Here is a 23,762-nt window from a genome sequence, read left to right as displayed (position 1 = left end):
CTTCTATGAAGAAGCAATGACAAAGGCTACAGTTGATTGACAACATCTATGCAAATAACTATGAATTGATTACTGTCATCCAATGCCATTAGTTGCAATAACTAAGATGAGCAGAAAAACAGCCTTGCCGAGTCATGAGGCCCGAGGGCAGGAGCCTAACTCTTGTTTCAGTAGAGTGAGCAGATGATGTACACGTACAGCCCCTGGACGTGACGCTAGTATGACGCAGGGACTTACTCCATTCCGACCATTGGTGCCGAGTGCAGAGGATCGAAGGAGGCACTGGTTCCCATTTTTTTAGTCTTTGGAATGACCCAGCCGGTGATCGAGCCGCAACCTCCCAGTCCGGGGGCGGACACGTCTAACCACGAGGCCGCTGAGCTAGTGCCAGAAAAAGTAGGCTTACAGTAGGATTCCACCTGATAAAGTAGCTACCAAGCAGCCCCAAGAGAATCTGCCCCATCCCTACTAACTGCGACGTTGAATAGGTTAACAAGATATACTGGCCATCTTGCACGACTATAGACTACTTAACATAGACGTTTAATGAGCACCATGAGCCAAACATTTGGATCCGTCGTCCTGATGACACACTGCATGAGGTCACACAACTAACCAGGGGTGGCCTTAGGAATCTGGAGGCTCGTTTCGAGACCAGATATGAGGCCTCCATGTATACCTATGACATAATTATCCTGTTGGGTTAAGGTTAGGGTTAGGGTTACATTTTGGTTACATTTTCCTAATGCTGTTACTCAATACTATATAGTGGCACTGAGCGACATCAAATCAATTACTGATCTGAATACAACTGGCAGAGTACATTCCCCAGACTGCACCGGGGAAACCACAACCGATAGGTCGCACAAGCACTGCGACACGGAAGCCAAGCTTGCTGCGAACATAGACATAGTCTATGGCTGCCTTCCTTCAACCCGGATCCTCTCACGGATAAGTGATGAATTATTGCTTAGGAGTTTCAATTTAGAGCTCCTGGCAGTGGATGTTAGCTGTGCAGAAATGAAGCAACGCAGCGAGCTGCTAACCTACCACCTTTTGAAACATCTTCAGTCCCACGAAACAACTGCCATTACCTAATCCCACTCAAGGACTGATCAACAGAACATACAATATGAATCTGAGACATTAAAAGTGACAAATGGGCAATGGGACGCACGGTGACAAGACTCTATATACGTATACGTATATATTGATCTGAACTTCTGACCTCAAAGAGAGTGAGGAGGGTATACACTAGACTGAGAGACTAGACCGACAGCTAGATAGGCTTGAGGGGCGGACGGAGGCAGCAGTTTGTTAAGGCTTTCAGCTCTTCTCCAAGACAGCTCAACCCGTATAGAGAAGCTGAGACATGATACCACGACAAAGGAAGCACTAATTAAATGCCCATTAAGAAATACATCCAAAATAAACAGCTAGAAACAAATCTTACAGAAGTAAATAAACTAGACAGAAGGCTATGACACTTGACATGAGATTACTGCAAATGCAATTTGCAATCTTAACCTACTTTAATATGACACTGCACATAACTGAATCGATTGAGATGAATTAACAATAACTTATGTTATGATGTCCTGAATGGAACATGGAAAACTTTAAGAATAATAACTATGCCACATATAAATTCAAAACTGAAACATAATAAATCACAGGGAGAAAGGGTGCTAGCTTTAGCATTAGTTTAGCATGAACAAACCCTCATGGCAATGAGGAAACCTCAACAACCACATGGCTACAAAGCAGTAAAGCACCAATCTATAGAGATTGCCATTAAGGTAGTTAACTCACGGCAATACTTTCAAAGCACATATAACGTGTTAAGTAATACTAGAGTAAGCAGAGTGTGACTGAAGTCTTGCTTCAAAATGAATGAAACTGGAGACAAACAAGCAGCAGAGTTGCCAGATCTTGAGAAAGAAAGCAACTAGGTGTAGAACCATCCCATACCTAGGACTCACCACGTGAGAACTTAGTTTACAATATATATACCCTAATGACTACAATGACTTGAAACAATACATTTCATGGACAAGGTCATTTGGATCTATGACAGAACCCCAGAATAACGATTAACTACAGAAAACAAGCCCAAAGTTGCTTATAAAAGCGCATGTGGCAACCACTGCACATGAGTTGAGGACCCATAGCTGGAGGGGACAAACACTGCACCTGAACTGACTTGGCAAAACATCAGCAAAATGAAAGCGTGGCTTTGACTGTAGACACTAGACACGTACCACATTACAATAGAAGCTGCAGCACTGTCTGTGCATCTGGCTTAATTACCAGAACAGGCTATTATGAAGCTTGTTGAAGCCAGATAATCGAGCTCAGCAGCATTAGCAGAATAATATCAAACTTAATATTTTGCATACAACCTTCAGGCCCTTATCACAGCATGGACAGAAGCTGAGAAGCATAATTTAAGCAGCAGTAGCTGCACACGCGGACAGCAAAGGCAGCAGCAATAACCACGAGGAACAGAAAACATCACATACAACCGGGGAACCATGAGCAGAGGAAGGCAGGAAGAGCATGGAGTCTAGTGAGCTTAAGTAGCCTGCCCACTTAGTCAGCTGACTGCCGCATCAGCGAATGACGTGAGAGACTTGCACACACGTATACTCCCACATAGTAATGCAGCATGTTAACCCCTTGAGCATAGTATGGGCCTTTGAGCAAGCAAGAACCTCCCTTGAGGTTGACTGACTGAACTGACTCCGCCGCTCCGCGTGCTGCGTTTGATTTAGTCAAATGATAGTTAGTCAACAAGCTCACAGCGCATTGCATCGCGACATGTTGTGAGCTTGTGGATCGGCTATTCTCGCTATTTGTTGTTTGACAACGTGTGTACGGCTCAAGTGATGAATTGATCTGCATCAGTGGAAGTTAATTCCAATCTGTTTTAGAGACAAACGGAGCAAATAGAAAAGCTGTTTTTAGTTGTAGTCCCATTTGCAGCATCAAAGAGCAACTGCTGTTCCTAATGGTTTCTTCTTTTCTTTTCTTGTCTCATTCTCCTCCAGCTCGTCTATGAGTTTTTCCTTAGGTTTTTAGAATCCCCTGACTTTCAGCCAAACATAGCAAAGAAATACATCGACCAGAAATTTGTAATGCAGGTAAGAGCCAAAGGTTCAGTTTGCCTCGTTTAGCCAGAACCAAAAGTAATTAAATACTTTATATACCATCACCATGGCCGCAGGGAATACTTGATCCTGATTGGATGGAGTGTGTGTATTTGTGTGTACTGTGCATTATTTTCAGAGAACCGCATGGTATTACAAATTTATACTTGTAATAAACATTGTACTATATTAATAGTAATTTAGACAAAAAATCCTCAATATGGATTTCAATATTTTTTCTTTATATATATTTTATTTCTTTGGGGGGGGGGGGATTTCAATATAACTTTAAACCTTTTTATGAGGAAAACAAAACCTTTATGGGAACACAAAGCCTATTTTGTTGTTTGCTATTGTAGTAAACATGACTATTGTAAGCCGACAGTAATGTTTAGAGGACCATCATGGATCTAATCCTTAGAGTATATATTTCTAGAGAAGGCACCCAGAGGAAACCCTGAGGCGAAATGGACATAGTGGCCGGATTTGGTAGTGCAGCTCGAGCCAGCGCTGCTCCGTTGACTATCATTGCGCACGTTCATGTGATTGGGGCCATGACACGTGAACGAATGTTTCATACGTGAACGGCGAACGCGCACAAACGGCACAATGATAGTCAACGGCAGCGCGTTCATGTGTTTGTAACCAATCAATCCCAGAATGCACTCTGTTCCTACCAGGAAGGAGGAGTGAATCCGCCTCATGCGCTTTTGAGCAACTCAATGCAAGTGGATGGAAGGAGAACTCGGGTGTCTTCTCTATAGATATATAACTCTATGATCTAATCCCATTACAAACTTTCTTCCGTCTTTGTTTCGTTATAGCTTCTAGATCTCTTTGATAGTGAAGATCCCAGAGAGAGAGACTTCCTAAAAACCACCCTCCACAGAATCTATGGGAAGTTCCTGGGCCTGAGAGCATACATCAGGAAGCAGATCAATAATATTTTCTATAGGTGAGTTCAGCCCTTTGTTTATAAACAACCAGTGTCTCATTGTTTACTTAACCCATTTTGACCTGAGATCAGATTCTAAAAATGTCTTCTTCTACATCCTGACAGTTTTCTGTGTCAGTCTATTTTTCAAAAATAGCAGACCTACAAGCTCGGTCGCGCGCTATGAGCTTGTAGATCTGCTAAAGCATAACATAATGCTAACACCAAAAGGGGTTCCTGACAAAATGGGTTTTAACTAGTAAAAGTATAATGCTGCAATGTAGAAATACTCTGTTACAAGTAAAAGGAATTCAAATTTACTTTAGTAAAAGTACAAAAGTATTGGCATCAAAATGTACTTAAAGTACCACAAGTAGAAAGTACTCGTAATGCAGACTGTCCTGTTTTCAAATGTATAAAAGTCATTTGAAAATGGCCGATCTACAAGCTCACCGATCTACAAGCTCACAAAACGTCGCAGCTTGTAGATCTGCCAAAATGTATATATTTTGTAATAATAATCAAAATCTACAAAGTAACTAAAGTTGTCAAATAACTGTTAAAGTACTGAAAATTGCAAATACTCCAGTACAAAAAACGGACCTCAAAATTGTACTGTACAGTACTTTTGTAAATGTACGTAGTTACTTTACACCACTGTAGACAACACAACTTAACTTGACTTGACAACAACTTGATTAATTTGCTTCTCTGAAGAATAAAGTCCTCATTTGTTCTCCCCTGTAGGTTTATCTATGAGACGGAGCACCATAATGGTATAGCTGAACTCCTGGAAATTCTTGGAAGGTATGTGGAGCAATGTAATCACGCTATTAATAATTGAACAACATGGCCTAAATGTCTGCACGAATGATGTGTATTGGGTCTTGCAAATCATTCTACCACCGTGTCACATGTGGAATAAAGTCCAGAGTGAGCCATGAAGCCATGTCTTTGTTTCCCTGAGGTGTGACAGCTTCATAATTGTCATAATCTGCAATTGATATTTCAATATGATGAAAGCCTCAGGCCTCATTCACACGTACCAAACACCAATCGAGCAATGTTTGGTCGTTTCTTTTTTTTTTTGTGCCACCACAATGCTTTTCCAATGGGAGTCACATGGTTTGATCAAACATTTGTGTTTGATTGATTGCTGATTGCGCCCCGCTCATCAAACAGATGTTTGGTCAAACCATGTGACTCCCATTGAAAATGAATTGGAGCCGCAATCAGACATTGCACACGGACCGAACATTTGTTGTGTAGGTGTGTACGAAGCCTCAGAATGCTAGTCGGATCATCATTTTGGATTTCTCTCTGAGCATACAGTACAGTATATATTTTGTTTCTCTTGCAGTATAATCAACGGGTTTGCCTTACCACTAAAAGAAGAGCACAAGATCTTCCTGTTGAAGGTTCTTCTGCCTCTGCACAAAGTCAAATCACTCAGTGTCTACCATCCACAGGTAAGAGGTCTCTGGGTATTACTTTGGCAGCTGCAATTGTGTATTTGAAGAACTGAAAATAGCAGATATACAACCTCACAAGGCGCAACGCATTGAGTTTGGCAAAGATATTTTGCATTGAGTTAAAACAGAATATCTAATATACTTCTGGTCAACTGTGTGCGTGTGTGTGTGTGTATTTTGAAGCCATTACATAAAATAATTAACAATCAATTCGTATTTTCGGCAAAAAAAATGTAAATGAAATAAAAAAGGTAGTGATCTACAAGCTCACAACACGCTGCGACACGTCATACAAAAATTGTGAATGAACATGATCACAAAATATAAAATGACACTTATGTGGTTACTCTTTTTGTTATGTAAAACAACACAAAAATATTGATCGAAAAAGTAATGGACAGTTGCAGCCCTATAGCCTTATTTTAGAGAGAGCGGCAGACCGAGAAGGCGGTGATATTGGACACCTGGCATTCTGACGGCTGAGTTAGTAACTATGGTTACAACAGTTACGCCAGTCTGTCTCTCTGTAGCCCGGTGGAAATGATGCGTCAGCTGGCTTATCTCATCCTGTGTTACACTGACTTTGCTTGTGTGTTCACTCAAACACCTGATCAGTTAACCCAGTAGTGGGTTTTTTCATGACGGGGACCACCAAATGTACAGTATTTGACCGTGGGGGGGTCTCTATTCCAGAGTTGTTAAAATGTTTAAAAATGTGTGTGTATGTTGATTTATTGATTGTTTATTTATTTCTTTTCGTGTGCCCAACCCTCATGGGTTTATAAGACACTATTTCACAGTTGCAATTACAGCATGTTTTACATTACATAATTTATGCGTTTACAGCATGTTTACATTACATAATTCATTATATTACACCTCAGATGTATACATAATTAATTATATTACACCTCAGATGTATACAGAGTACTCTGTCTTCTTTCCCAAGCTTGACAGATATAATCTGCTACAACGAAAGTCCCATGTCTCCATTTTTACATGGTCATTTAAATCTAGGAAATCCCCACATATAGAAGACATCTTATTAACCAGAATATTCCGTATGTCATCGTATTTAGAGCAGTAAAACAAAAAGTGATCTTTGTTTTCAATTTCATCTAGATCACAGAACAGACAATATCTCTCATCTTCAGGGGTATATAGGGTTAAATAAGTTAAACTGATGTTCCAGATACAAATAGCTGGAACGCCCTGGACCCTCACCACCCCCCTGCTTTAACCACGTAATCTTATACCCTTAACATCAGCTAATTTCACCAAATGTTCCACCCACAGTTCCCCTACTATGTCATGCCAAGAATAGGGATGCTATCATGCTAGGGTTCGTGTGGTTAAATGCTTCCTGATTTTAGTGTGTAATGTATGGATGCTTTTTACAGCTGGCCTACTGTGTGGTGCAGTTTTTGGAGAAGGACAGCACTCTCACTGAACCGGTATGTCAGCTTAATTACACATTCAGTGTGACTATACTGCAAAAAGGATGCACTGATGGAAATTCAAAATGCATGCATCACAACAACGGATACAAATTGGCTTCTGCAATCGGTGAATGTACACTTATTTGCAGATATTATGTCAACAAGGGGAATATTGTCAGAAATGTACTGTATACATGGCAGATATATCGTGCATCCCAATGTAAACTCTGTTTATTGTTCAGAACTACTGATGATGAACTGCTTGCCTCTATTTATCCCAAAATACCACCTTTTTCTTTAAACTGTGATTAGCAAACCCCATCCGACCCCATCATCTTAATTTGACCGTCTGGACAGGTGGTGATGGCCCTACTGAAATACTGGCCCAAGACCCACAGTCCCAAGGAGGTGATGTTCCTCAATGAGCTCGAGGAGATCCTGGACGTCATCGAGCCCTCCGAGTTCGTCAAGGTCCAGGAGCCGCTCTTCAGACAACTGGCCAAGTGTGTGTCCAGTCCGCACTTCCAGGTAACTGACAACTGACAAACGCCACATTGTCACATCCTGAGTGTTCATTTAACTCTTGAGAGTGAATAAATTAGGTGCATGGCATGCAACTACTGTAAATAAGGACATGCTGTGCTTCTTTCCCTCACTGCTTGTCTAACTCACACGGCACCAGCAATTCCAGCAAGTTCTTGAAATGCCACCTTATTGTTGAGTCTTTTGTTCAGATCGAACGATTTTGATTGCAATCAATGTGTGCGCATTGTGAACCCATGGCACCTTCAATGCACTTTGCTTTCTAAATAACAAAATAACAACGAAACACCTGTGTTTCACTGTGCCATGCGATAAGACCATCTCCAAGCTGGTCTTAAAGACATAGTGAAATAAAAAATACCTTGGTGTTTTAGACCATATCCGTGGTCATCATATGGGCATACCTAACAATGGATGCCAAAACAATTTCAATTTGTGTAATTTTTATTTTTTTCTAAACCCAATTTTAATTACTTCCTTTGAATGAAAACGTGAGTCCCTCATGAATAAAAAGTAATCTTGATTTCATTCACCTGTTTGATTCCCATGGTCATCCAAACACAGCTGATGTCCATTACATAACTACTCCGTTTTAATCTCATTCAAGATGACATCCAGAGAGTGTATTACTCATTTTAAACTTAATCGGCACGCTAAAATATGTATCTGAAAATATTATCGTTTAGAAATAAGCCACGTAGTAGCTGCATGCTCTGTATCTGACTTGTAATGTTTTGTAAACTAACAACTCCAGCGTCGCAGAGTTGTTGTCCCATAGCCTGAAGGGAAGGGAAGCGACGCTCTGATTAGTTCAGAAGCGCAGTGTGTGTCGGGATTCGACTCGGGAAGACATGGGCTTTGCGCTGGCCCTATGTGGCTTAGTGCCATCTTAGCGCTAGCCCCATATGGGGCCCCCAGAGTTAAATTAACACATTTTAAAGTGCACTTTGCAGTGTGAAATTGCCTAAAGTTGAAGCTGCTGCACATAACAACGTGTGTATGTGTTGTCTCTCAGGTGGCAGAAAGGGCTCTCTACTACTGGAACAACGAGTACATCATGAGTCTGATCAGTGACAACGCAGCGAAGATTCTGCCGATCATGTTCCCCGCCCTCTACCGCAACTCCAAGACCCACTGGAACAAGTACGTTTGCTCATTATGCTTTAATCTAGAGTCTAGTACATTTCACACTACGGTGGACATTATTTGCTGTATCCTCTCCCCGAACTGTCATTACCAAGTGTCCTGTTACACACTATGGCCACCCTGGGCAAGACCTAAGCTGAAAAGACTATCAGCGGAAGTTGCGGGATTTTAGCGGAAGTGAAATAGTTGATGCTTTACAAATCAGTTTACATTCTCCGCGAATGAAACAAGTGTTGTGATTGGTCGGGAAAATATCGTATCCGGGGGAAATACATTTGACGGCTGTTCCGGAGGATACAACCGCCGATAGCTTCTCTGCCTTAGGTTGTGACCAGGCTTTTCTTTTCGCAGATAAGTAAGCCTGGGACCGAGGCTACACTATGGCAGGGTTCCCCAATAAATTTTCCTCAGGGGCCATATTTTGACTAGGGTACCAGGCTGGGGGCCGAGTCTGCACGCGCGAGGTCGAGGTCTTGCCCTGAAAATGTATGTTCAGGGCAATACCCCATTTGTAAAGAATGCCCAGTTTGACATGCATAGGCTACTGACCCCCATTTAATGCCATTTTATATCACAAAAAGTATTCTTCCAGGGGCCACAAGGGGGCCGCCTATTGGGGAACCCTGCACTATGGCCACTTATTATGGTCATCTGACAAAATGTTAATGTTCTTTCATTGATGTGTTTTCCTTTTAATATTTGTAAAGTACTCCCAAAGAAGTTTTCAAATAAGTTACTAAAGTTAATAGTGATCAGGTTATGAAAAATAAGTTTGTTCTGCCTGTAGCCATGTGACTTGGCTTTTCATTTTAATACCTTTTATGCACAATACCACATTTAATTCTTCACCCGTGTGAAATTAATAGCCTACAGCTTACACACGCATATAAGGGTTTCTGCATGTTATTGAAAAACCTTAAAAGTACTACATTTAATAAACAAAGACTGAATTCCATAAATTGTTCGTCTTTCCCAAAAAAGCGTGATTAGGCTATAATTATTCGGCGATTAAAATGTGTCGCCCCCGCGTTCTTGTGATTTTGTTTCCACAAGCAAATGAATGTGACTCATTTGGTTCAATAAAGTCAAACGTGGGGTGTGTATTTAAGTAGTCGGAACGGTTAGAGACGGCTTTTTGCAGTTTTTATCTTGCTTGAAAATACCACAGGGAAACGGGATCATTGTTAGTCCTCTAGTGAGATAATGAACTCGAAGCTAGTACCAGTAGAAATATAGTTTGTCAGACAGTATATATTAGTTATAGACAGTGGGGGAAGAGATGAGGTGAGAGAAGGAAGGAAGGAGACTTGGCAGACAGATGAAGGACAGGTGCTGATGGACAGATGATTCAAGATCTACAGAAATGCAAGGCAGATGATAAATCTATTCAGAAGCAGAACAGATGTCAAGTGAATGCAGTCATGAATTCTGAGAAGACAGTCCAATCCAATCCAATCCACTTTATTTATAAAGCACATTTTTATACAACAAGGTTGAAACAAAGTGCTGTACCCTTGTCGATACTTTGGGAGTTACAAGTTCCGAAATATAGACTGGTGCCAACCCATTTAAAGACTTAAAGCAAACATTAAAATCTTAAACTGGATCCTGTAGCGCACAGGAAGCCAGTGTAGGGAGGCAAGGATCGGGGAGATGTGATCATACTTCCGTGTCCCTGTTAAGAGGCGAGCGGCGGTGGCGCGCTATGAGCTTGTAGATCTGCTATTTTTCAATAACTAAAGCATAACATAATGCTAACACCAAAAGGGGTTCCCGCCCAAAATGGGTTAATATAGTACAATGTTTATTACAAGTATGAATTTGTAATGCCATGCGGTTCTCTGAAAATAATGCACAGTACACACACATACACACTCGATCCAATCAGGATCATGGCACCATGAAAAACAAACACCAAACAGATGGATGGACAGACAGATGAATATCTCAAATCAACACATTGTTACTCGCATAATAATTTACATTGTTCAGTTTTTGCTTGCATTGTATTTACACTTTTTTTATACAGTACAAGCAAAACAACTTTAATCTTGGATAAACTGGGACAAATGCCCTGGTTAACACATATCTTTTATATACTATACAGAATCTGTGCAGCCATAAGCATCGCCAACCGAATCCTGAAAGTTGGCATCCTTGCTTTGGCATTCTATGCTGTTATGGATGGCTGACAGTTAACAAAGACTCGTTTTGATGTAGAATTAAACAAAAACACTTTGTGTTGCTATGATGTAACCCCTAATATTGGGGAGACATCTTCAATAGTTAGTTTTTAGTTTGTTTAGAAAATAAATAGTCTCCTCGAATTACATTGCTGCAGTTCAGTTCTTCAAATGGCAAATTCAACAGGAATTTGTCATATACTGTAGAAGTTGTTTTATAATGTTACATTGGCAGAATCCACTTTGTGTGCATTTTTAGTTTACATGCTAAAAGGGTGTTTTAAAATATACATTTCTAAACAACAGCGAAACTATATATATCTATGTGGTACAGTATGTGATAGGAATAATTTTGTCCTTGAGAAATTTTGAATTGCCAAAAGTAGAATAATTGCTTTAGTGCTAATGGAAAGTCATTCCAGGAATTTTAATTGGTATTTGTGCTGGGGGACAACATTGGCCTTTGCCAGTAATGTTTAATGTGTGTGTTGGGCTCTGATTCCAGGCTGACTCATGTCACGTGTACGTTTTGCTTGTGTTCATTCACAGGACTATTCATGGCCTCATCTACAATGCTCTGAAACTCTTCATGGAGATGAATCAGAAGCTATTTGACGACTGCACACAGCAGTTCAGGGCTGAGAAAAATAAGTATGTACTATACTCACCTAGTCTGTATGCAGAGTCTAGCAGTTGATGTGACTCTGTCTGCAATGACACTGCCTGTTTCTACGCAATTGACAAAGTTTGGCATTTCACGGCTGAACTATCCACACCTCTAGGTTGCTCTTTTTCATATGCAACCGTTTTATTTCCAACATGTTTGTTGTGATCAATTGTTAAATCAATCTCTCATTTATCTAACTTGGCAAAATTGTGACAATTGACTGCTGTACACTAAAATCCTCAGTGTTAAATGCATTTTGTTAATGTATCCATTTTTATTTCTGAGTGCACAAATGTAACCAAATTGACACATTTAACCTCTGTTAAATTAATACTACGGTTTTGCTGTGTTCAACAGAGAGAAGGCCAAGTCAAAAGAACGAGAAGAGGCTTGGATCAGGATCGAGAGCCTTGCCAAATCAAATCCACAGGTGAGCAATGTGTGAAATCTTTCAAGGACTTTTCTTGCCTCCTCAAGGTCCAAACCCACCAGACGCCTAAGCGCAGAGACACTCCCATGTTAATGGATGCAGCAGTTCTCATTGGCCAGCACTAGCACACATCACACTTTCTGCTCTATGCATAACAATAGTAGCCTGGTGAAACCACTCCCCCTGCTGGACAACATTTGCGTTCTGCCAGAAGGGTGAGTCTGGTATCTCTCGGGCAGAGACGATGTACTAGTCTCCGGACCAATTATGGCTGGAGCGATATGTGGCTGTATGGGGCGATATGTGGCTGTATGGGGCCGCCAGAAGTGGGATCAACACGAGACTTAGGACATATTGAAGCTGTGCCACAGCGCAAATGTAAACTCAACCTAACAAGACTACAACTCGAAATTATTATGGAGATATCAGATTTTTGTCCCGCTGCTTCCGGGTTCATCGTTTCTGCTTGAGAGAGCCCAGATGCAGGCAGGAGGAGGGAACTTGTGAACTCAATACTGCTGCAATCTGGCAATGTCGGGTTATAAAAATAGGACTGTCTGCCTGCATATTTTCACAGAGATACATACATATCTACATCACTTCAATCGATGTTAACATGGATGATCACCATTGTAGGACGATTGATTGAATACTTTATCAACAGTTAGGGAATTGTACATTGGTGGTAAAAGAATAACACAAAAAGCTTATTTCCCTTGTGATCAAGTCATACATTTTGCATATAACCAGTGTTCCTGTTTGTATAATGCTTTTTCTTGTAGTATACAAATACATGTTCGATTAATGAAGACGATGATACTGATTTATATCGCTGGCAAACAGCTCTTCATGATGCAGACTGCATACTGTAGGTCGAAACGTTAGTCGTTCTGTATACTAGCACCTAATAAAAGGCTTTAAATGTCCGTGCTGCTCCAGTGTCCTCTCCTCCTTCTGCAACTTATGTCCTTGTTTCTGTGATGGAACGGACCAGCCGCTCCAGGCTTAAGGCGTGTTGGTAGACTCCCTTTGTTCCTTAACCCATTCTGACCTGAGATCAGATTCATATGAGGTTTCCGCCGGACAAACACTGGGTCTGATGAACCCATTCTGACCTGAGATCAGATTCTAAAAATGTCAGTCGCTCTTCGATTTTTCAAAAAATAGCAGACCTACAAGCTCGTATCGCGCCACTCGGTGGCGCGATATGAGCTTGTAGATCTGCTATTTTTCAATAGCTAAAGCATAACATGATGCTGACACCAAAATGGGTGCCCGTTCAGAATGGGTTAACTCTCCGTTGATATCAAGGGCACTAAATCATACCAATAAGGAACACTCACAGACGAGACTAGATGGCCATGAAATGTTTTAGAATCATGACCGTGTCAATTGACATTCTTGGCGGACTACTGTAACCCATGTGTAGGTCTACCATGTCAACTGCGGTGCATTTGCCACTTACATTCTTAACCAAATTCAAACCTAATTGCACAAACAGTTTAGCCGTTTATTGTAGCTACTCCAATCCTACTAATGTTATTAAATACATTGGCAAGTTCAGGATGAACTCCTAAACCTATCACCAGAATCTGAAGGTGGAGCTTGCCGTTCCAACAAGCTACAGAAATTATAGCCCTACCAACCATGATGGAATGCAAAATTATGAGTAAAATGTTACTTTCCCTTGACATATAATTTTGATACTGGCTTTAAGACAAGAAAAGAGAAGTCAGTTATGTGAATAAGGATAATTGAAAATATGACAATTCACTGTCTACTGGGCTGCTTTCTACAAGCAACAAATGCACTCTGAAAAAGGCAAAAGCTACTAGTGAGAATAGTCGCACACAACAAGCATCTGGTGGGTTTGGGGCATGGGTGGGTGTGTGTGTGACATCACTCCCAATTTTTTTGTGAATTGCTCATCAAGAAGCCATTATTGTTCCTGCAATGCTTTTGTCTTTCCATCTGCCCAATTTGGAAATGTATACCTTTTTTAATTTAGACCAATCAGTGACTAGTATTTTCCAGTAGAAATTCAAATATGCTGCAGCTAAAGTTAGAATGTCTGAATTTGTTATCTTGTCCTCTTACAGTGTTTAGTTGTGGTGAACAGTAAAACCAGAGATCGTAGATGGTCTCTGGCTAATTTGGTTTGTATCATTGGATCCCAAATATTTGATTAAATAATAAACTAAACTATTTTGACTCCTAATTCAACTTCCAAAGACCTTGTGACTACTGCACATCAATCACCACACCTCAACTATGCCTTATTTATTTGAATATATTTCTTATGCATACGATAATCCAACTTGCTTGATTTATTATTTGGTGTTGCATTTTCTCCATCCATTCTTTGCATGCAACTGAAAGGTTTTTCCATTCCTTTGTGCTGTTTTTTGTTGTTCCTTTCTTTTCAACATAGTTCCTTATATGTGTTGATTCCTCTGACCTCAATAGTCCTGTTGCAATGGAGACGGACGTGTCTTTGATAGAAGATGTTCAGAGCTTAAAAAAGACAGTTGAGGAAGGAGCCACTCAGGTAAAACTGACTTCTCTCTGTCCCCCTCCACCTGCCTAGTTTAGAATGCTTCCAACCAAAACAAACGTGCAGGATTATTATACTAGGTATATACTTATTTTTTTATACCAGCTTAGTGTGTGTTAACAAGACCTGGGGCCTGTTTCACGAAACTTGGATTAGGGATTAAACTGGGATTTAACCCATTTAGACGTTGAAATAAAAGAAAACGTTCTCTCTGAAAGAATATATATTCAAAGATATTGGTGCCCTTTGAGAGCGGTTTTTGAAGGAGTCAAGGGATTCGCATGTCTTAATGACTGTTGGTATGTGGTTCCACATTTTGGTGGCATAGGAGCGAAAATAATTTAGTCCCTTGTTTGTGCCGAATCTGGGTTGCACTCCCTCTAGAAACGGTGGGGCCAACCGGACCAATGTTAAAGGCTTCCGTAGGAATCAACCATTATATAGACTGAGTCCACGTTGGGGTACGTATGTATACGGACTTGGGATATGACGCCACCTAGCGTCGACCTACGTATATATATGGACTTGGGAAAGAGAGAATTAAGAAGAATCAGATGCATCCCGTTTATTTATTTATTTTATTTATTTATTTGTAAAAAAAAAAAAAAAAAAAAACATTACTAAATGTTACCATTACTCATTGTTATAAAACATATTACCATTGTAACATTTCACCCACCAACGGCCAAGAAATGCATCGCCCCTAGCCAGGATTGAACCCATGACTCATGGTTCACCAGTATGGGCAACAACCCCCTTCCCCAAAGGTAGCTCCCTCAGAAGAGGGAATCACAATATCATTATGCTTAAAACTTCATAATGAAATCGCCATAATAAATGTAACAGAATTCTTAATAGTGTAAGGTAAGAGTAGTGGTCAAATGTAGACTATATTTTTGGGGTAGTTAATCATTCAGTCTATCCACTGTCGACAGTATTTTCTCTTTTATTACAGCAGCAGTATTTGTTTTGGAAGCTTAAGTCCCTGTATCGGTAAGACTGGAATAGATTAGTAAAGATACTGAGATTGATACGGAGAACTGCCATAATACCCCACAAAGAAGAAGGATCAGTAAATCTGTATTCCACCGAATGGGTCTGCATTCAGGTTCTGCATTCAGCCAGGCTTTATGATCCTGGCTCGATAAATCCGCCCATTCTACACCTTGCTTGGCTTTAGTGGAACGGAACAAACCAGGCTGTACGGACCAGGATTTAACTAGCCTGGTTTTGTCTTAAATCCTGGATTGGTTAATCCAGGTTTCATGAAACAGGCCCCTGGTGCTTTAGCCAAGGGCCAAAGATTAAAGTCTGGCCGTGGACTGTACTCTGCAATCAGACCTTTCTTTAGATCTTCTGATTGTTGCTGGACCTTTGTTTTAGTATATTGTTGAATGGCTCATAATAACAAATATTGATGTCGCATGAGTGGCTGGCTTAGTATCCTATGCTGCTGATCTTGTTAACGTGTATATTAACATGATATGGTCAGTGTGAGGATGCGTAGGACGGTTATGAAAGTGATGACATTATGAAATATGTTATATAATGAACCCTAACCACTATCTCCTCTGCCTGCCACCCTTCCCTCCCTCCTGCGTTGTTCCGTCTTCTAGTTACAGCGCGACCAGTGGAAAGAGCGGCCTCTGGTGCGACGCAAATCTGAGTTGCCTCAGGATATTTACACCGCAAAAGCCTTGGAGTCCCACCACCGAGCCGACGGCATGTTGACCACCCACGATGGACTCTAGATCCTGTGACCTGTTGGCTCTTGGTTTAACTGGCCCCCCCATTTCCACATCCAGAAGGGCCTGAATAATAGGCTCTGAACTCTGTGCATTCCCATCTCGTCCATGCCTGCTGCAAGCTGCCCACGTCATAATTGTCCGCCAATGACGGGCTCCCAATTTCCCCCTCTCTCTCTCTCTCTTTCTCTCTCTCCCCCCCATTGCCCTTTACTAAATCCTTAGTTTCTCTTCACATTCTTGCTGCCATTCCAGTTATCCCCTCCTGGCCCTTGCGTATCGCTGCAGCACATTCAGCACAACTAGACCCATGGCCAGTGCAGTACAGCAGTCCTGTATCCCACCACCACTTCCCTCAGATTACGACTTTTCTCAGGAGTTTGGTTGGAAAAGAGTGTTTTTGAGGTCGTCTTGCAGCATTCATGGTGGTTGTCTTTTTTTTTGTTTTTTTGTTTCCGCCATCAGCCCCTCCCCTTGAAAGACTACGTTGTAATTGGTCTCCTCTGTTTCCCACCCTCATCTCTCCCATCTTGCCCCTCACTGAACTGTGGAAAACTGGGAGTTCAGATGCCATGATGACATTCACTCCTTCATTCCTTCTTGTAAGTGTGTCTGGCGGGTTGGATCTAGGACCGTAGAAACTAGGTGAACTCCACCATTGGAGGATCCTCCGCGGGTCGACTTGTTTTCTTTTCTGTCAAAGGGAACAACGAACTTCGAAGAGACTGTGGGTTGAATGAAAAGACGAGACTCTTTTCTTTCTCCTGTTGTATTTGTTGTTCTTTTCTTTCACTCAATCCCAGGGACATCTTGTCAGTGCCAAGGCTGTTATGATGTTTATGTTTTTGCTGGTTTGTTTGATGGCTATGTCTGTCTGTGTGTCATCATTATGGACACTGAGGTTAGGCAGCAGTGTCTGCTGACTGCCTTTTTGGTCGCTGATGTTTCAATTAAGCTTTTTCTAGTTTAGTGCTCTCTAGACCAACACAAGGCCCATCTGTAGCCTTGCAATGTCCGGCAAGATAACGGAGAGTGTGGTGAAGTTGTCCCATGGACACGTAACACTTTACATTTTCTTGTGTTGTGCCATATGCAGCTCTTTCATCTCTTATGATTTCTTCCTACTGACTAAGACATTTCACTGTCTATTTGTGAAACGGAACAAGACAAGACAGTTCAAACAATGGTACTTATTGATTTACAATAATTAGAAGAAGCTATGAAGCATGAGTTATTTCATTTGTATCCACTCGTGTGAATTATGTTTCATCGTTTTAAGTTCCCTTTTCCAGCAACCGGCTAGCAAGGTGGTGTAATAAAATGGTAGCTTGATTAAAACTTAGATTATGACATGGTCAGCCCCTTGTCACGGGCAAGCACAATACTCAATAGAAGCTAAGCCAAAGTGAGGAGAGTGATCGCTGCTGGGGTGCAATGAGAGAGAGAGAGGTGAGCACAAGCTTATATATTGAATAGGGATGTTTCACATTCACTAAATGAGTAATTGGGAAGTATCGGGTTGTCTCCTTTGGTGAAAGGGAGAAGTGACACAGAGCTGGTCTTTGTACTGACATGCAATTTTGTGTGCTCTGAGGCGAAGGTCAGTTAACTAAATGCATCTCTCATCTCATCTACATTAAAACCTCCATTCAGCTTTGTTGGCTTTTAGGACACTATAGGTTCTGTGAAGAGTTATTGGGTCCTTTCTCTCTTCAGCGGGTGACTGTCCCCCTCCTCAAAGCATCCCAGTAGATTTGTTTTGAGGATTCTTTAAAATATGTATATTTATTATATACATCTGGAGTACAATAATTAGTACTGGTTTCATCTGAGGTGTAGCAATCCATGCTATGATGGTGTCAGCAGATGGATAAGTGGTTTGGTGATGATTGCATCTTTGCAAGATGAGTCTTAAATACCCCTGGTCAGTCTGGTCAGGTGCTCCCAGTTGCACCGATTAACCCACCAGGGACCTGCAAGACAGTACACACAGCAGGCTATGTTAATGTGGAAATGAGGGTTGTCCTAATGGAATTATGGATTGCTTTTACAAAATATATATTATAATTGGTGCATCCTGGTTAGGAGTTAGTGGGCACCTATTAACGTCAATCAGTACTCTGTACCATTGTTTGAACTGAGGACATATGGTAGGTTCTCTCTCTCTCTTTTAGTTTGTTTCTCCATAGCTTCTTCATTGTCTTGTCCCTGGAGGGTAGTAGCCTAGATGCCAGTTGTTTGGTATTGTCTTGGTCAATAGGAATGCCCAATGCTGTAACAGACTGGTATCAAGTGGCCAATAAGAATGCCAGATGCTGAAACTAAACTGGCGTCAAGGCTTGGCTTGTTAACTGTATTAATACTGTATTTGCTTGAATGCAACGAAAAAAAGAAGAAAAAAAAATGATGTAAATTAAAACTACCATGTTAAACATGTACCGTTTCTCCTGGAGGAATGAGATTCAACAAACAGATTTATTTCACCTGTCGAGATCTATGCTTTTATAGAACAGCCCTGCTTGCTGGGAGATATGTTTTATGGATTTTATGAGTCAAAACCCGAGGTGTAATGTTTAAAAATAAAGAATGCATAAATACAGGAAATTTTAGAATCTGATTTGGGGCTATTTTTCTTTCTGCGGCACCTTTGCAGAACTTTATAGTTTTAACATAATTTCCAAAACATGATAATTTAACTAAGTGTCCTTTTGTATGTGACCTGTACTATATGGCTTCATTTAATATTGTATATATGATTTTACTTTGTTTCATGTAGTGTTATATATCTATATATATATATATATATCTACATTAATTTTGTACAAATTGTCCCTCTGTACAGAATAAAACATCAATAGCAAGTGAAATAAGTCAATCCGGCACATACAATACATTCTTATTTTCCCTTCCTGGCTGTACTTTCTGCAAAACATTAGGAAACGTTCTGGTATATATATATTTTTCTGTTTAAATTTGCAAAGATTCCTCTAAATAATTGACAAATGTTCATACCCATTGTGTGCTCCTATCACTGTCTTTAGTGGTGTATAACTATATAGAATGAATAAAGAGATTATTTGAATTTATATTTTCAATCATACATCCGTTTTGGCTTTACTTCTCTTGATGGAAGCACATAAACTTATAGGCAGTCTGTATTTTTGTTTCCATACAGGAGGAAATTATGACCAACTCTAAAATGTACTTCTAAAATGTCATCAAGGTTGATTTTAAGGTAATGGACAGTTTTGAACACAAGGGGGCGCTACTACTACTTGTAAATTGTGTGTGTGTTAAAATAATGGAGAGAGAGAGAGATGTTCAGTGTGCAGAAGCTGGGCGTGGAGGGTGATCTTTGTAACTGCAAGGCTGTGACGCTCTTGACAACGGGAATGTTGAACGGGAGGAGTAGGACCAATTAAGCCACCATGTTCTTCCGGTGGCGGCTCCTCACTGGCAGGTGAACCAGTCCGGTAGGGTACAACAGCTGTGGAGGTACTAGTTGGAATGATGATATTGGAAGAAAAATGGGATACTGGCTTTTTGGCAGAATGGTTATGAAGTGAATACTGTGAATCCCCCTCCTCCCACTACAAACCTATCCTCTATCTGATGTTATGAAAGTGTATCTTTGTTGTCATGCATGCATTTTTAATTTTTACAAACCAAATTCCAGAGTGGGCCAACGACGACAATGTAAACCATATGGGACTAGGTCAACAATGAATACAAGATATTTTGAGAACATACACAAAATAAATTGGATTCAAACCTGGTGTACAATTCCACGTAAGGCAATTTTTTAATCTATTTAATTTGTAACAAATGAAATGATGTAAAAGCGAACAAAGCATGCATATTGTAACACTACTTAGGAAAAGTGCTGTTCCATTTAATCATGAATGGAATTTGATTTGGTCTGGATGATTTGATGAAATCTCTAGTTTCATGTAAATACCTAACAAACAATTACTTATTGCACTGTATCTGGGTTGAGAGAAATGTAGACCAGTTTTAACATTTTATTTGCTTTTTCTTAAGCAGGATGAAGAGGATATTCTCATAAGGGCACTAGGGTGAAGTCAACAATCTTCCTGGACAAGTTAAGTCAATTTTAATCCATTATAGTCCATTTCATACAGAGTATACTCAAAGTGTCTTAGCGAAAAGAGGGCTAGAATAACTACCGGTAAGTAGGTTTTGGATGTGTGTGTCTTGGCTGTTTTCCAGCCCCTCTTTCAATTCGATTGTCAAATACGAAACATAAATAAATATAAATAGGCCCCCGTTCCGGTTGTTTATTGTTCTAATCTTTTGTCACTTTACTTGACTAAACTGCAGTCGAATTGGAGCTGAATCATCACTCGAAGCAACAAGATTACAAATGCAGACCCTGCAGAGGTGAGTGCCTACACGCAGGGAGTTTCCATTGGCATCATGCACGTCATAATACCATTAAGCACGATAAAAGCTAGTGTGACGTGGTGTACCAGATGTAAAGTGAAGTTTGTTTGTGAATGTTGGAGTGTTCCTTATGTTCTTACAGCTGGGGGGGCTGGGAGGTGGTTGTGCATCTGCTAATTGGCTTAATGTAGACTGCATGTTATAATGCGCACTGACCCCAGTGATGATAAATGTCATACATTACCAATGCTGTCCCATCCCTCGAACTCTACCCACACGTTAACTGGTACTCCAAGAGGACCACTGACAGGATCATATGATGTAGTGTGCAGTATCATATTGACAGGGAAAACCCTAAAACGAGTTAAAAGGGTGTATACCAAACGTCTCTCAGTTGATCCTTATGTGATTTTTGCTGTAGAACACATTTCTGCTTGATGTATACATTTTTGTATAGTGCATATTTATGTATACGTATACCTACGTTACCTTTTACCCACCCAACATTGAAACATATCTTAATTACGTCACCGTCAACAACCAATTATAACCATGCATACCACTATTGTTCCAGCCGACCACAGTACTTGCGCGATCTGCTTGCGAAAGTAATTACAACTTAAACATTTAGGCATTAGCAGATGCTCTTATCAAGAGAAAATTGCATGTCCCTAATTTGCGCGAATGTAATTGTGGCAGATAGAACAGCGGGGAGTATACCTGCAAGAAGCCAGACGACTGTGCAATAATGAGATAAGAAATAACTTTACCTCATACTCGAAAGCTCATTTGAGGCTTTAACATTTCTGTAATGTATTTGTCAATAACTATGATGCTTTCTGATTCGGGTCATGGTTCAGCTTCCTACCTTGAATTCTGTAGCATCTCCTAGGTGTCTTATAGTGTTTTGTAGCCAGGCTGTCCTCACCTGCCATACCTGACTCATGGGTGGCCTGGAGCCAAGACTGACAGACTGTTGGAAGGAAAAACCTGACCTCCTGGAACAGCACAGAATGCCAATAACAATCACTGCCAACTCAACATCCCCTAGCTGTTTTGAAGATGCACAGTCAAATCCTCATTGTCAACTGAGAGTATACAAATGGACAGATAAGGGTCAATTTGTAAACTTTTAGAGTTTACTAGAGAGGTGCACGCCTCTAAAGCGGGGCCCTTTTGGGCACTGGCCTACTTGGAATGATGCAAGTTGGAAATGCATGCCCCACCCAGATATTATGTCTGTGTCCCTTTTATGCCCATATATAGAGTTCTTTGTCAGGCATGCCCAAATACGGAGTATATGCGACGTCAGAACAGGCCAGCTCCATATATGGACCCTGCGCAGGGGACGTGTGTGTGTGTGTGTGTGTGTGTGTGTGTGTGTGTGTGTATGTATATATATATATATATTTTTTTTAATAGCAGATCTACAAGCTCTGAGCTTTTAGATTGCCTATTTTCATTTTCAAAAAGTATAAATAGGGTTAAAGTGGTTAAACTGATGTTATATTTAGGCTTCTCATTTTGGGGACCCCCTCCCCTCAAGGACCCTCCACTTTGAGAACAATCAAAGAGGGAAAACGAACTCATTAAATATATAATTCTCATCAGGAAAGGAAGAGCATTGGATTTTCCTGGAGAATTTGTGACGAAATCTTTAGTGATGTTTAGTCGCTATTTAATTGGCAAGCACATTAGAAATGTTTTGGCTAGCAAAAGAGGCCGATTATCCCTTGATGTTACATGAGGGAGTCACATTAGATAAATCCTGTACGCATGTACAGTACACTTACATGCTCACACACTCGCGCACAAAGACATTTTGTGTTTTTGATGAACACTGTATTGAAACTAATTAGAAAATGCTGATTTATTGTCAATCAGTTCTTTTTTCATGTTCTATTCATTGTTATGTCATAGCCATGGAAATGCATATTCATACATTGTGATAATTAAAGCCATTCATGAAATGAGGCCATGTATGGTCTGGGTACATATTTGGACACTGTGGTTGGCGTTCTTGTCTGGTGCATTCTTGGCTCAAGCCAACAACTCTTTTGACTACTGTATAGACCACCTCCTCCTGCTGTGTTCAATTCACTTTGGCCAAATTTGTAGATAATTAAACTAACATAAATTAAAAGTGCAGTGGAAATTTGGAGGACCCAAGCCATCCCAACAGCAGACTGTTTGAGATGCTGTTGCATGGAAAATGCTTTCGTAGTCTCAAAGCCACCGGAAATAGATTGCAAAAAAGCTTCTTTCCCCGAACAATCAGATACAAGAACTAAGAACCCCACATCTTCTCTTCTCGCACTATCATGCTCAAATTGCACCTTTCTAAACTAATCTTATTGTATATAAATATGGAACTTATAGCCTCAATTGCACCTTCTGAAACTAAACTGTGTTGGATATACATCATTATTCCACTGAAATGTCTGGATGTAAAGAAAACATGAAAACATCAAAGATGGAACCCATTATGTGGGGTTTTAGACTTTAAGGAATTAATAACAAAGACATGGGAGGGAGAGAAAAGGTGTGAGGATGGGGGATTTTCAGTATTTGTATTTGTAAAAAATATTCCAAAATGATGTCTGAAAGGTTTGTGGCCAAACCCAATTATCTGCTGACCGTGCAGGTCTTGGTTGAATTATTAAAAACATTTATATGGGAGCTTCCAGTCCTCTGCACTGTAGTGTCCTGGCGGACACATATTGAAGCAGTCCGTACGTGCTTTAAACTGGCAGACCACTTAATTTCTGTCTATCTATTGGCAGCGAATTTAATGAGCCCACTTTCGCCGGGTGGTTAGAATACACGTTGGGGTCAGCCAATGCCAAGCATTCAGCACACGTTGTCCACTGTCTGCCACTGTTCACTCCACTGTGGATTCTGTAGAACTCCATCAATCAGAGGGAGGTAGAATGATGAGGGCATATGGAAAAACAATATACTGTACTAGACTACAGCCTTTCTCCATCAAGCAAATGATGAGAGGTTGCACGGTGGGCCTATATAGCCCAGCTCTGTCATTGCTGTTTGACCCAGCCCATGCTAAAGGGATCCACTTTCATTACTCTTAGCTTTAAC

At 40.6% G+C, this 23,762-nt stretch overlaps 1 protein-coding gene across 2 annotated transcripts in view; it reads left to right on the top strand.

The window, feature by feature from the left end:
- LOC310878003 (serine/threonine-protein phosphatase 2A 56 kDa regulatory subunit gamma isoform) overlaps positions 1 to 19,362 on the top strand; it is a 30,820-nt gene extending 11,458 nt beyond the window's left edge. The window contains exons 4-14 of one of the 2 annotated variants that reach the window (XM_083792044.1): positions 3,051 to 3,143; positions 3,974 to 4,104; positions 4,831 to 4,890; positions 5,444 to 5,552; positions 6,956 to 7,009; positions 7,352 to 7,522; positions 8,553 to 8,680; positions 11,416 to 11,517; positions 11,891 to 11,963; positions 14,395 to 14,511; positions 16,134 to 19,362. In XM_083792044.1, the coding sequence (XP_083648170.1) occupies positions 3,051 to 3,143; positions 3,974 to 4,104; positions 4,831 to 4,890; positions 5,444 to 5,552; positions 6,956 to 7,009; positions 7,352 to 7,522; positions 8,553 to 8,680; positions 11,416 to 11,517; positions 11,891 to 11,963; positions 14,395 to 14,511; positions 16,134 to 16,268 (1,173 nt within the window). In that variant the 3' untranslated portion in view covers positions 16,269 to 19,362. The remainder of the gene's footprint in view (positions 1 to 3,050; positions 3,144 to 3,973; positions 4,105 to 4,830; positions 4,891 to 5,443; positions 5,553 to 6,955; positions 7,010 to 7,351; positions 7,523 to 8,552; positions 8,681 to 11,415; positions 11,518 to 11,890; positions 11,964 to 14,394; positions 14,512 to 16,133) is intronic. The other variant, XM_083792045.1, reaches the window with a different exon arrangement.
- Positions 19,363 to 23,762: the final 4,400 nt, after the last annotated feature.

The sequence above is a fragment of the Protomyctophum parallelum genome (genome assembly GCF_964188405.1).
Source record: "Protomyctophum parallelum genome assembly, chromosome: 20".
NCBI classification, from domain to species: domain Eukaryota; kingdom Metazoa; phylum Chordata; class Actinopteri; order Myctophiformes; family Myctophidae; genus Protomyctophum; species Protomyctophum parallelum.
This window is presented reverse-complemented; position numbering and strand designations above follow the sequence as displayed.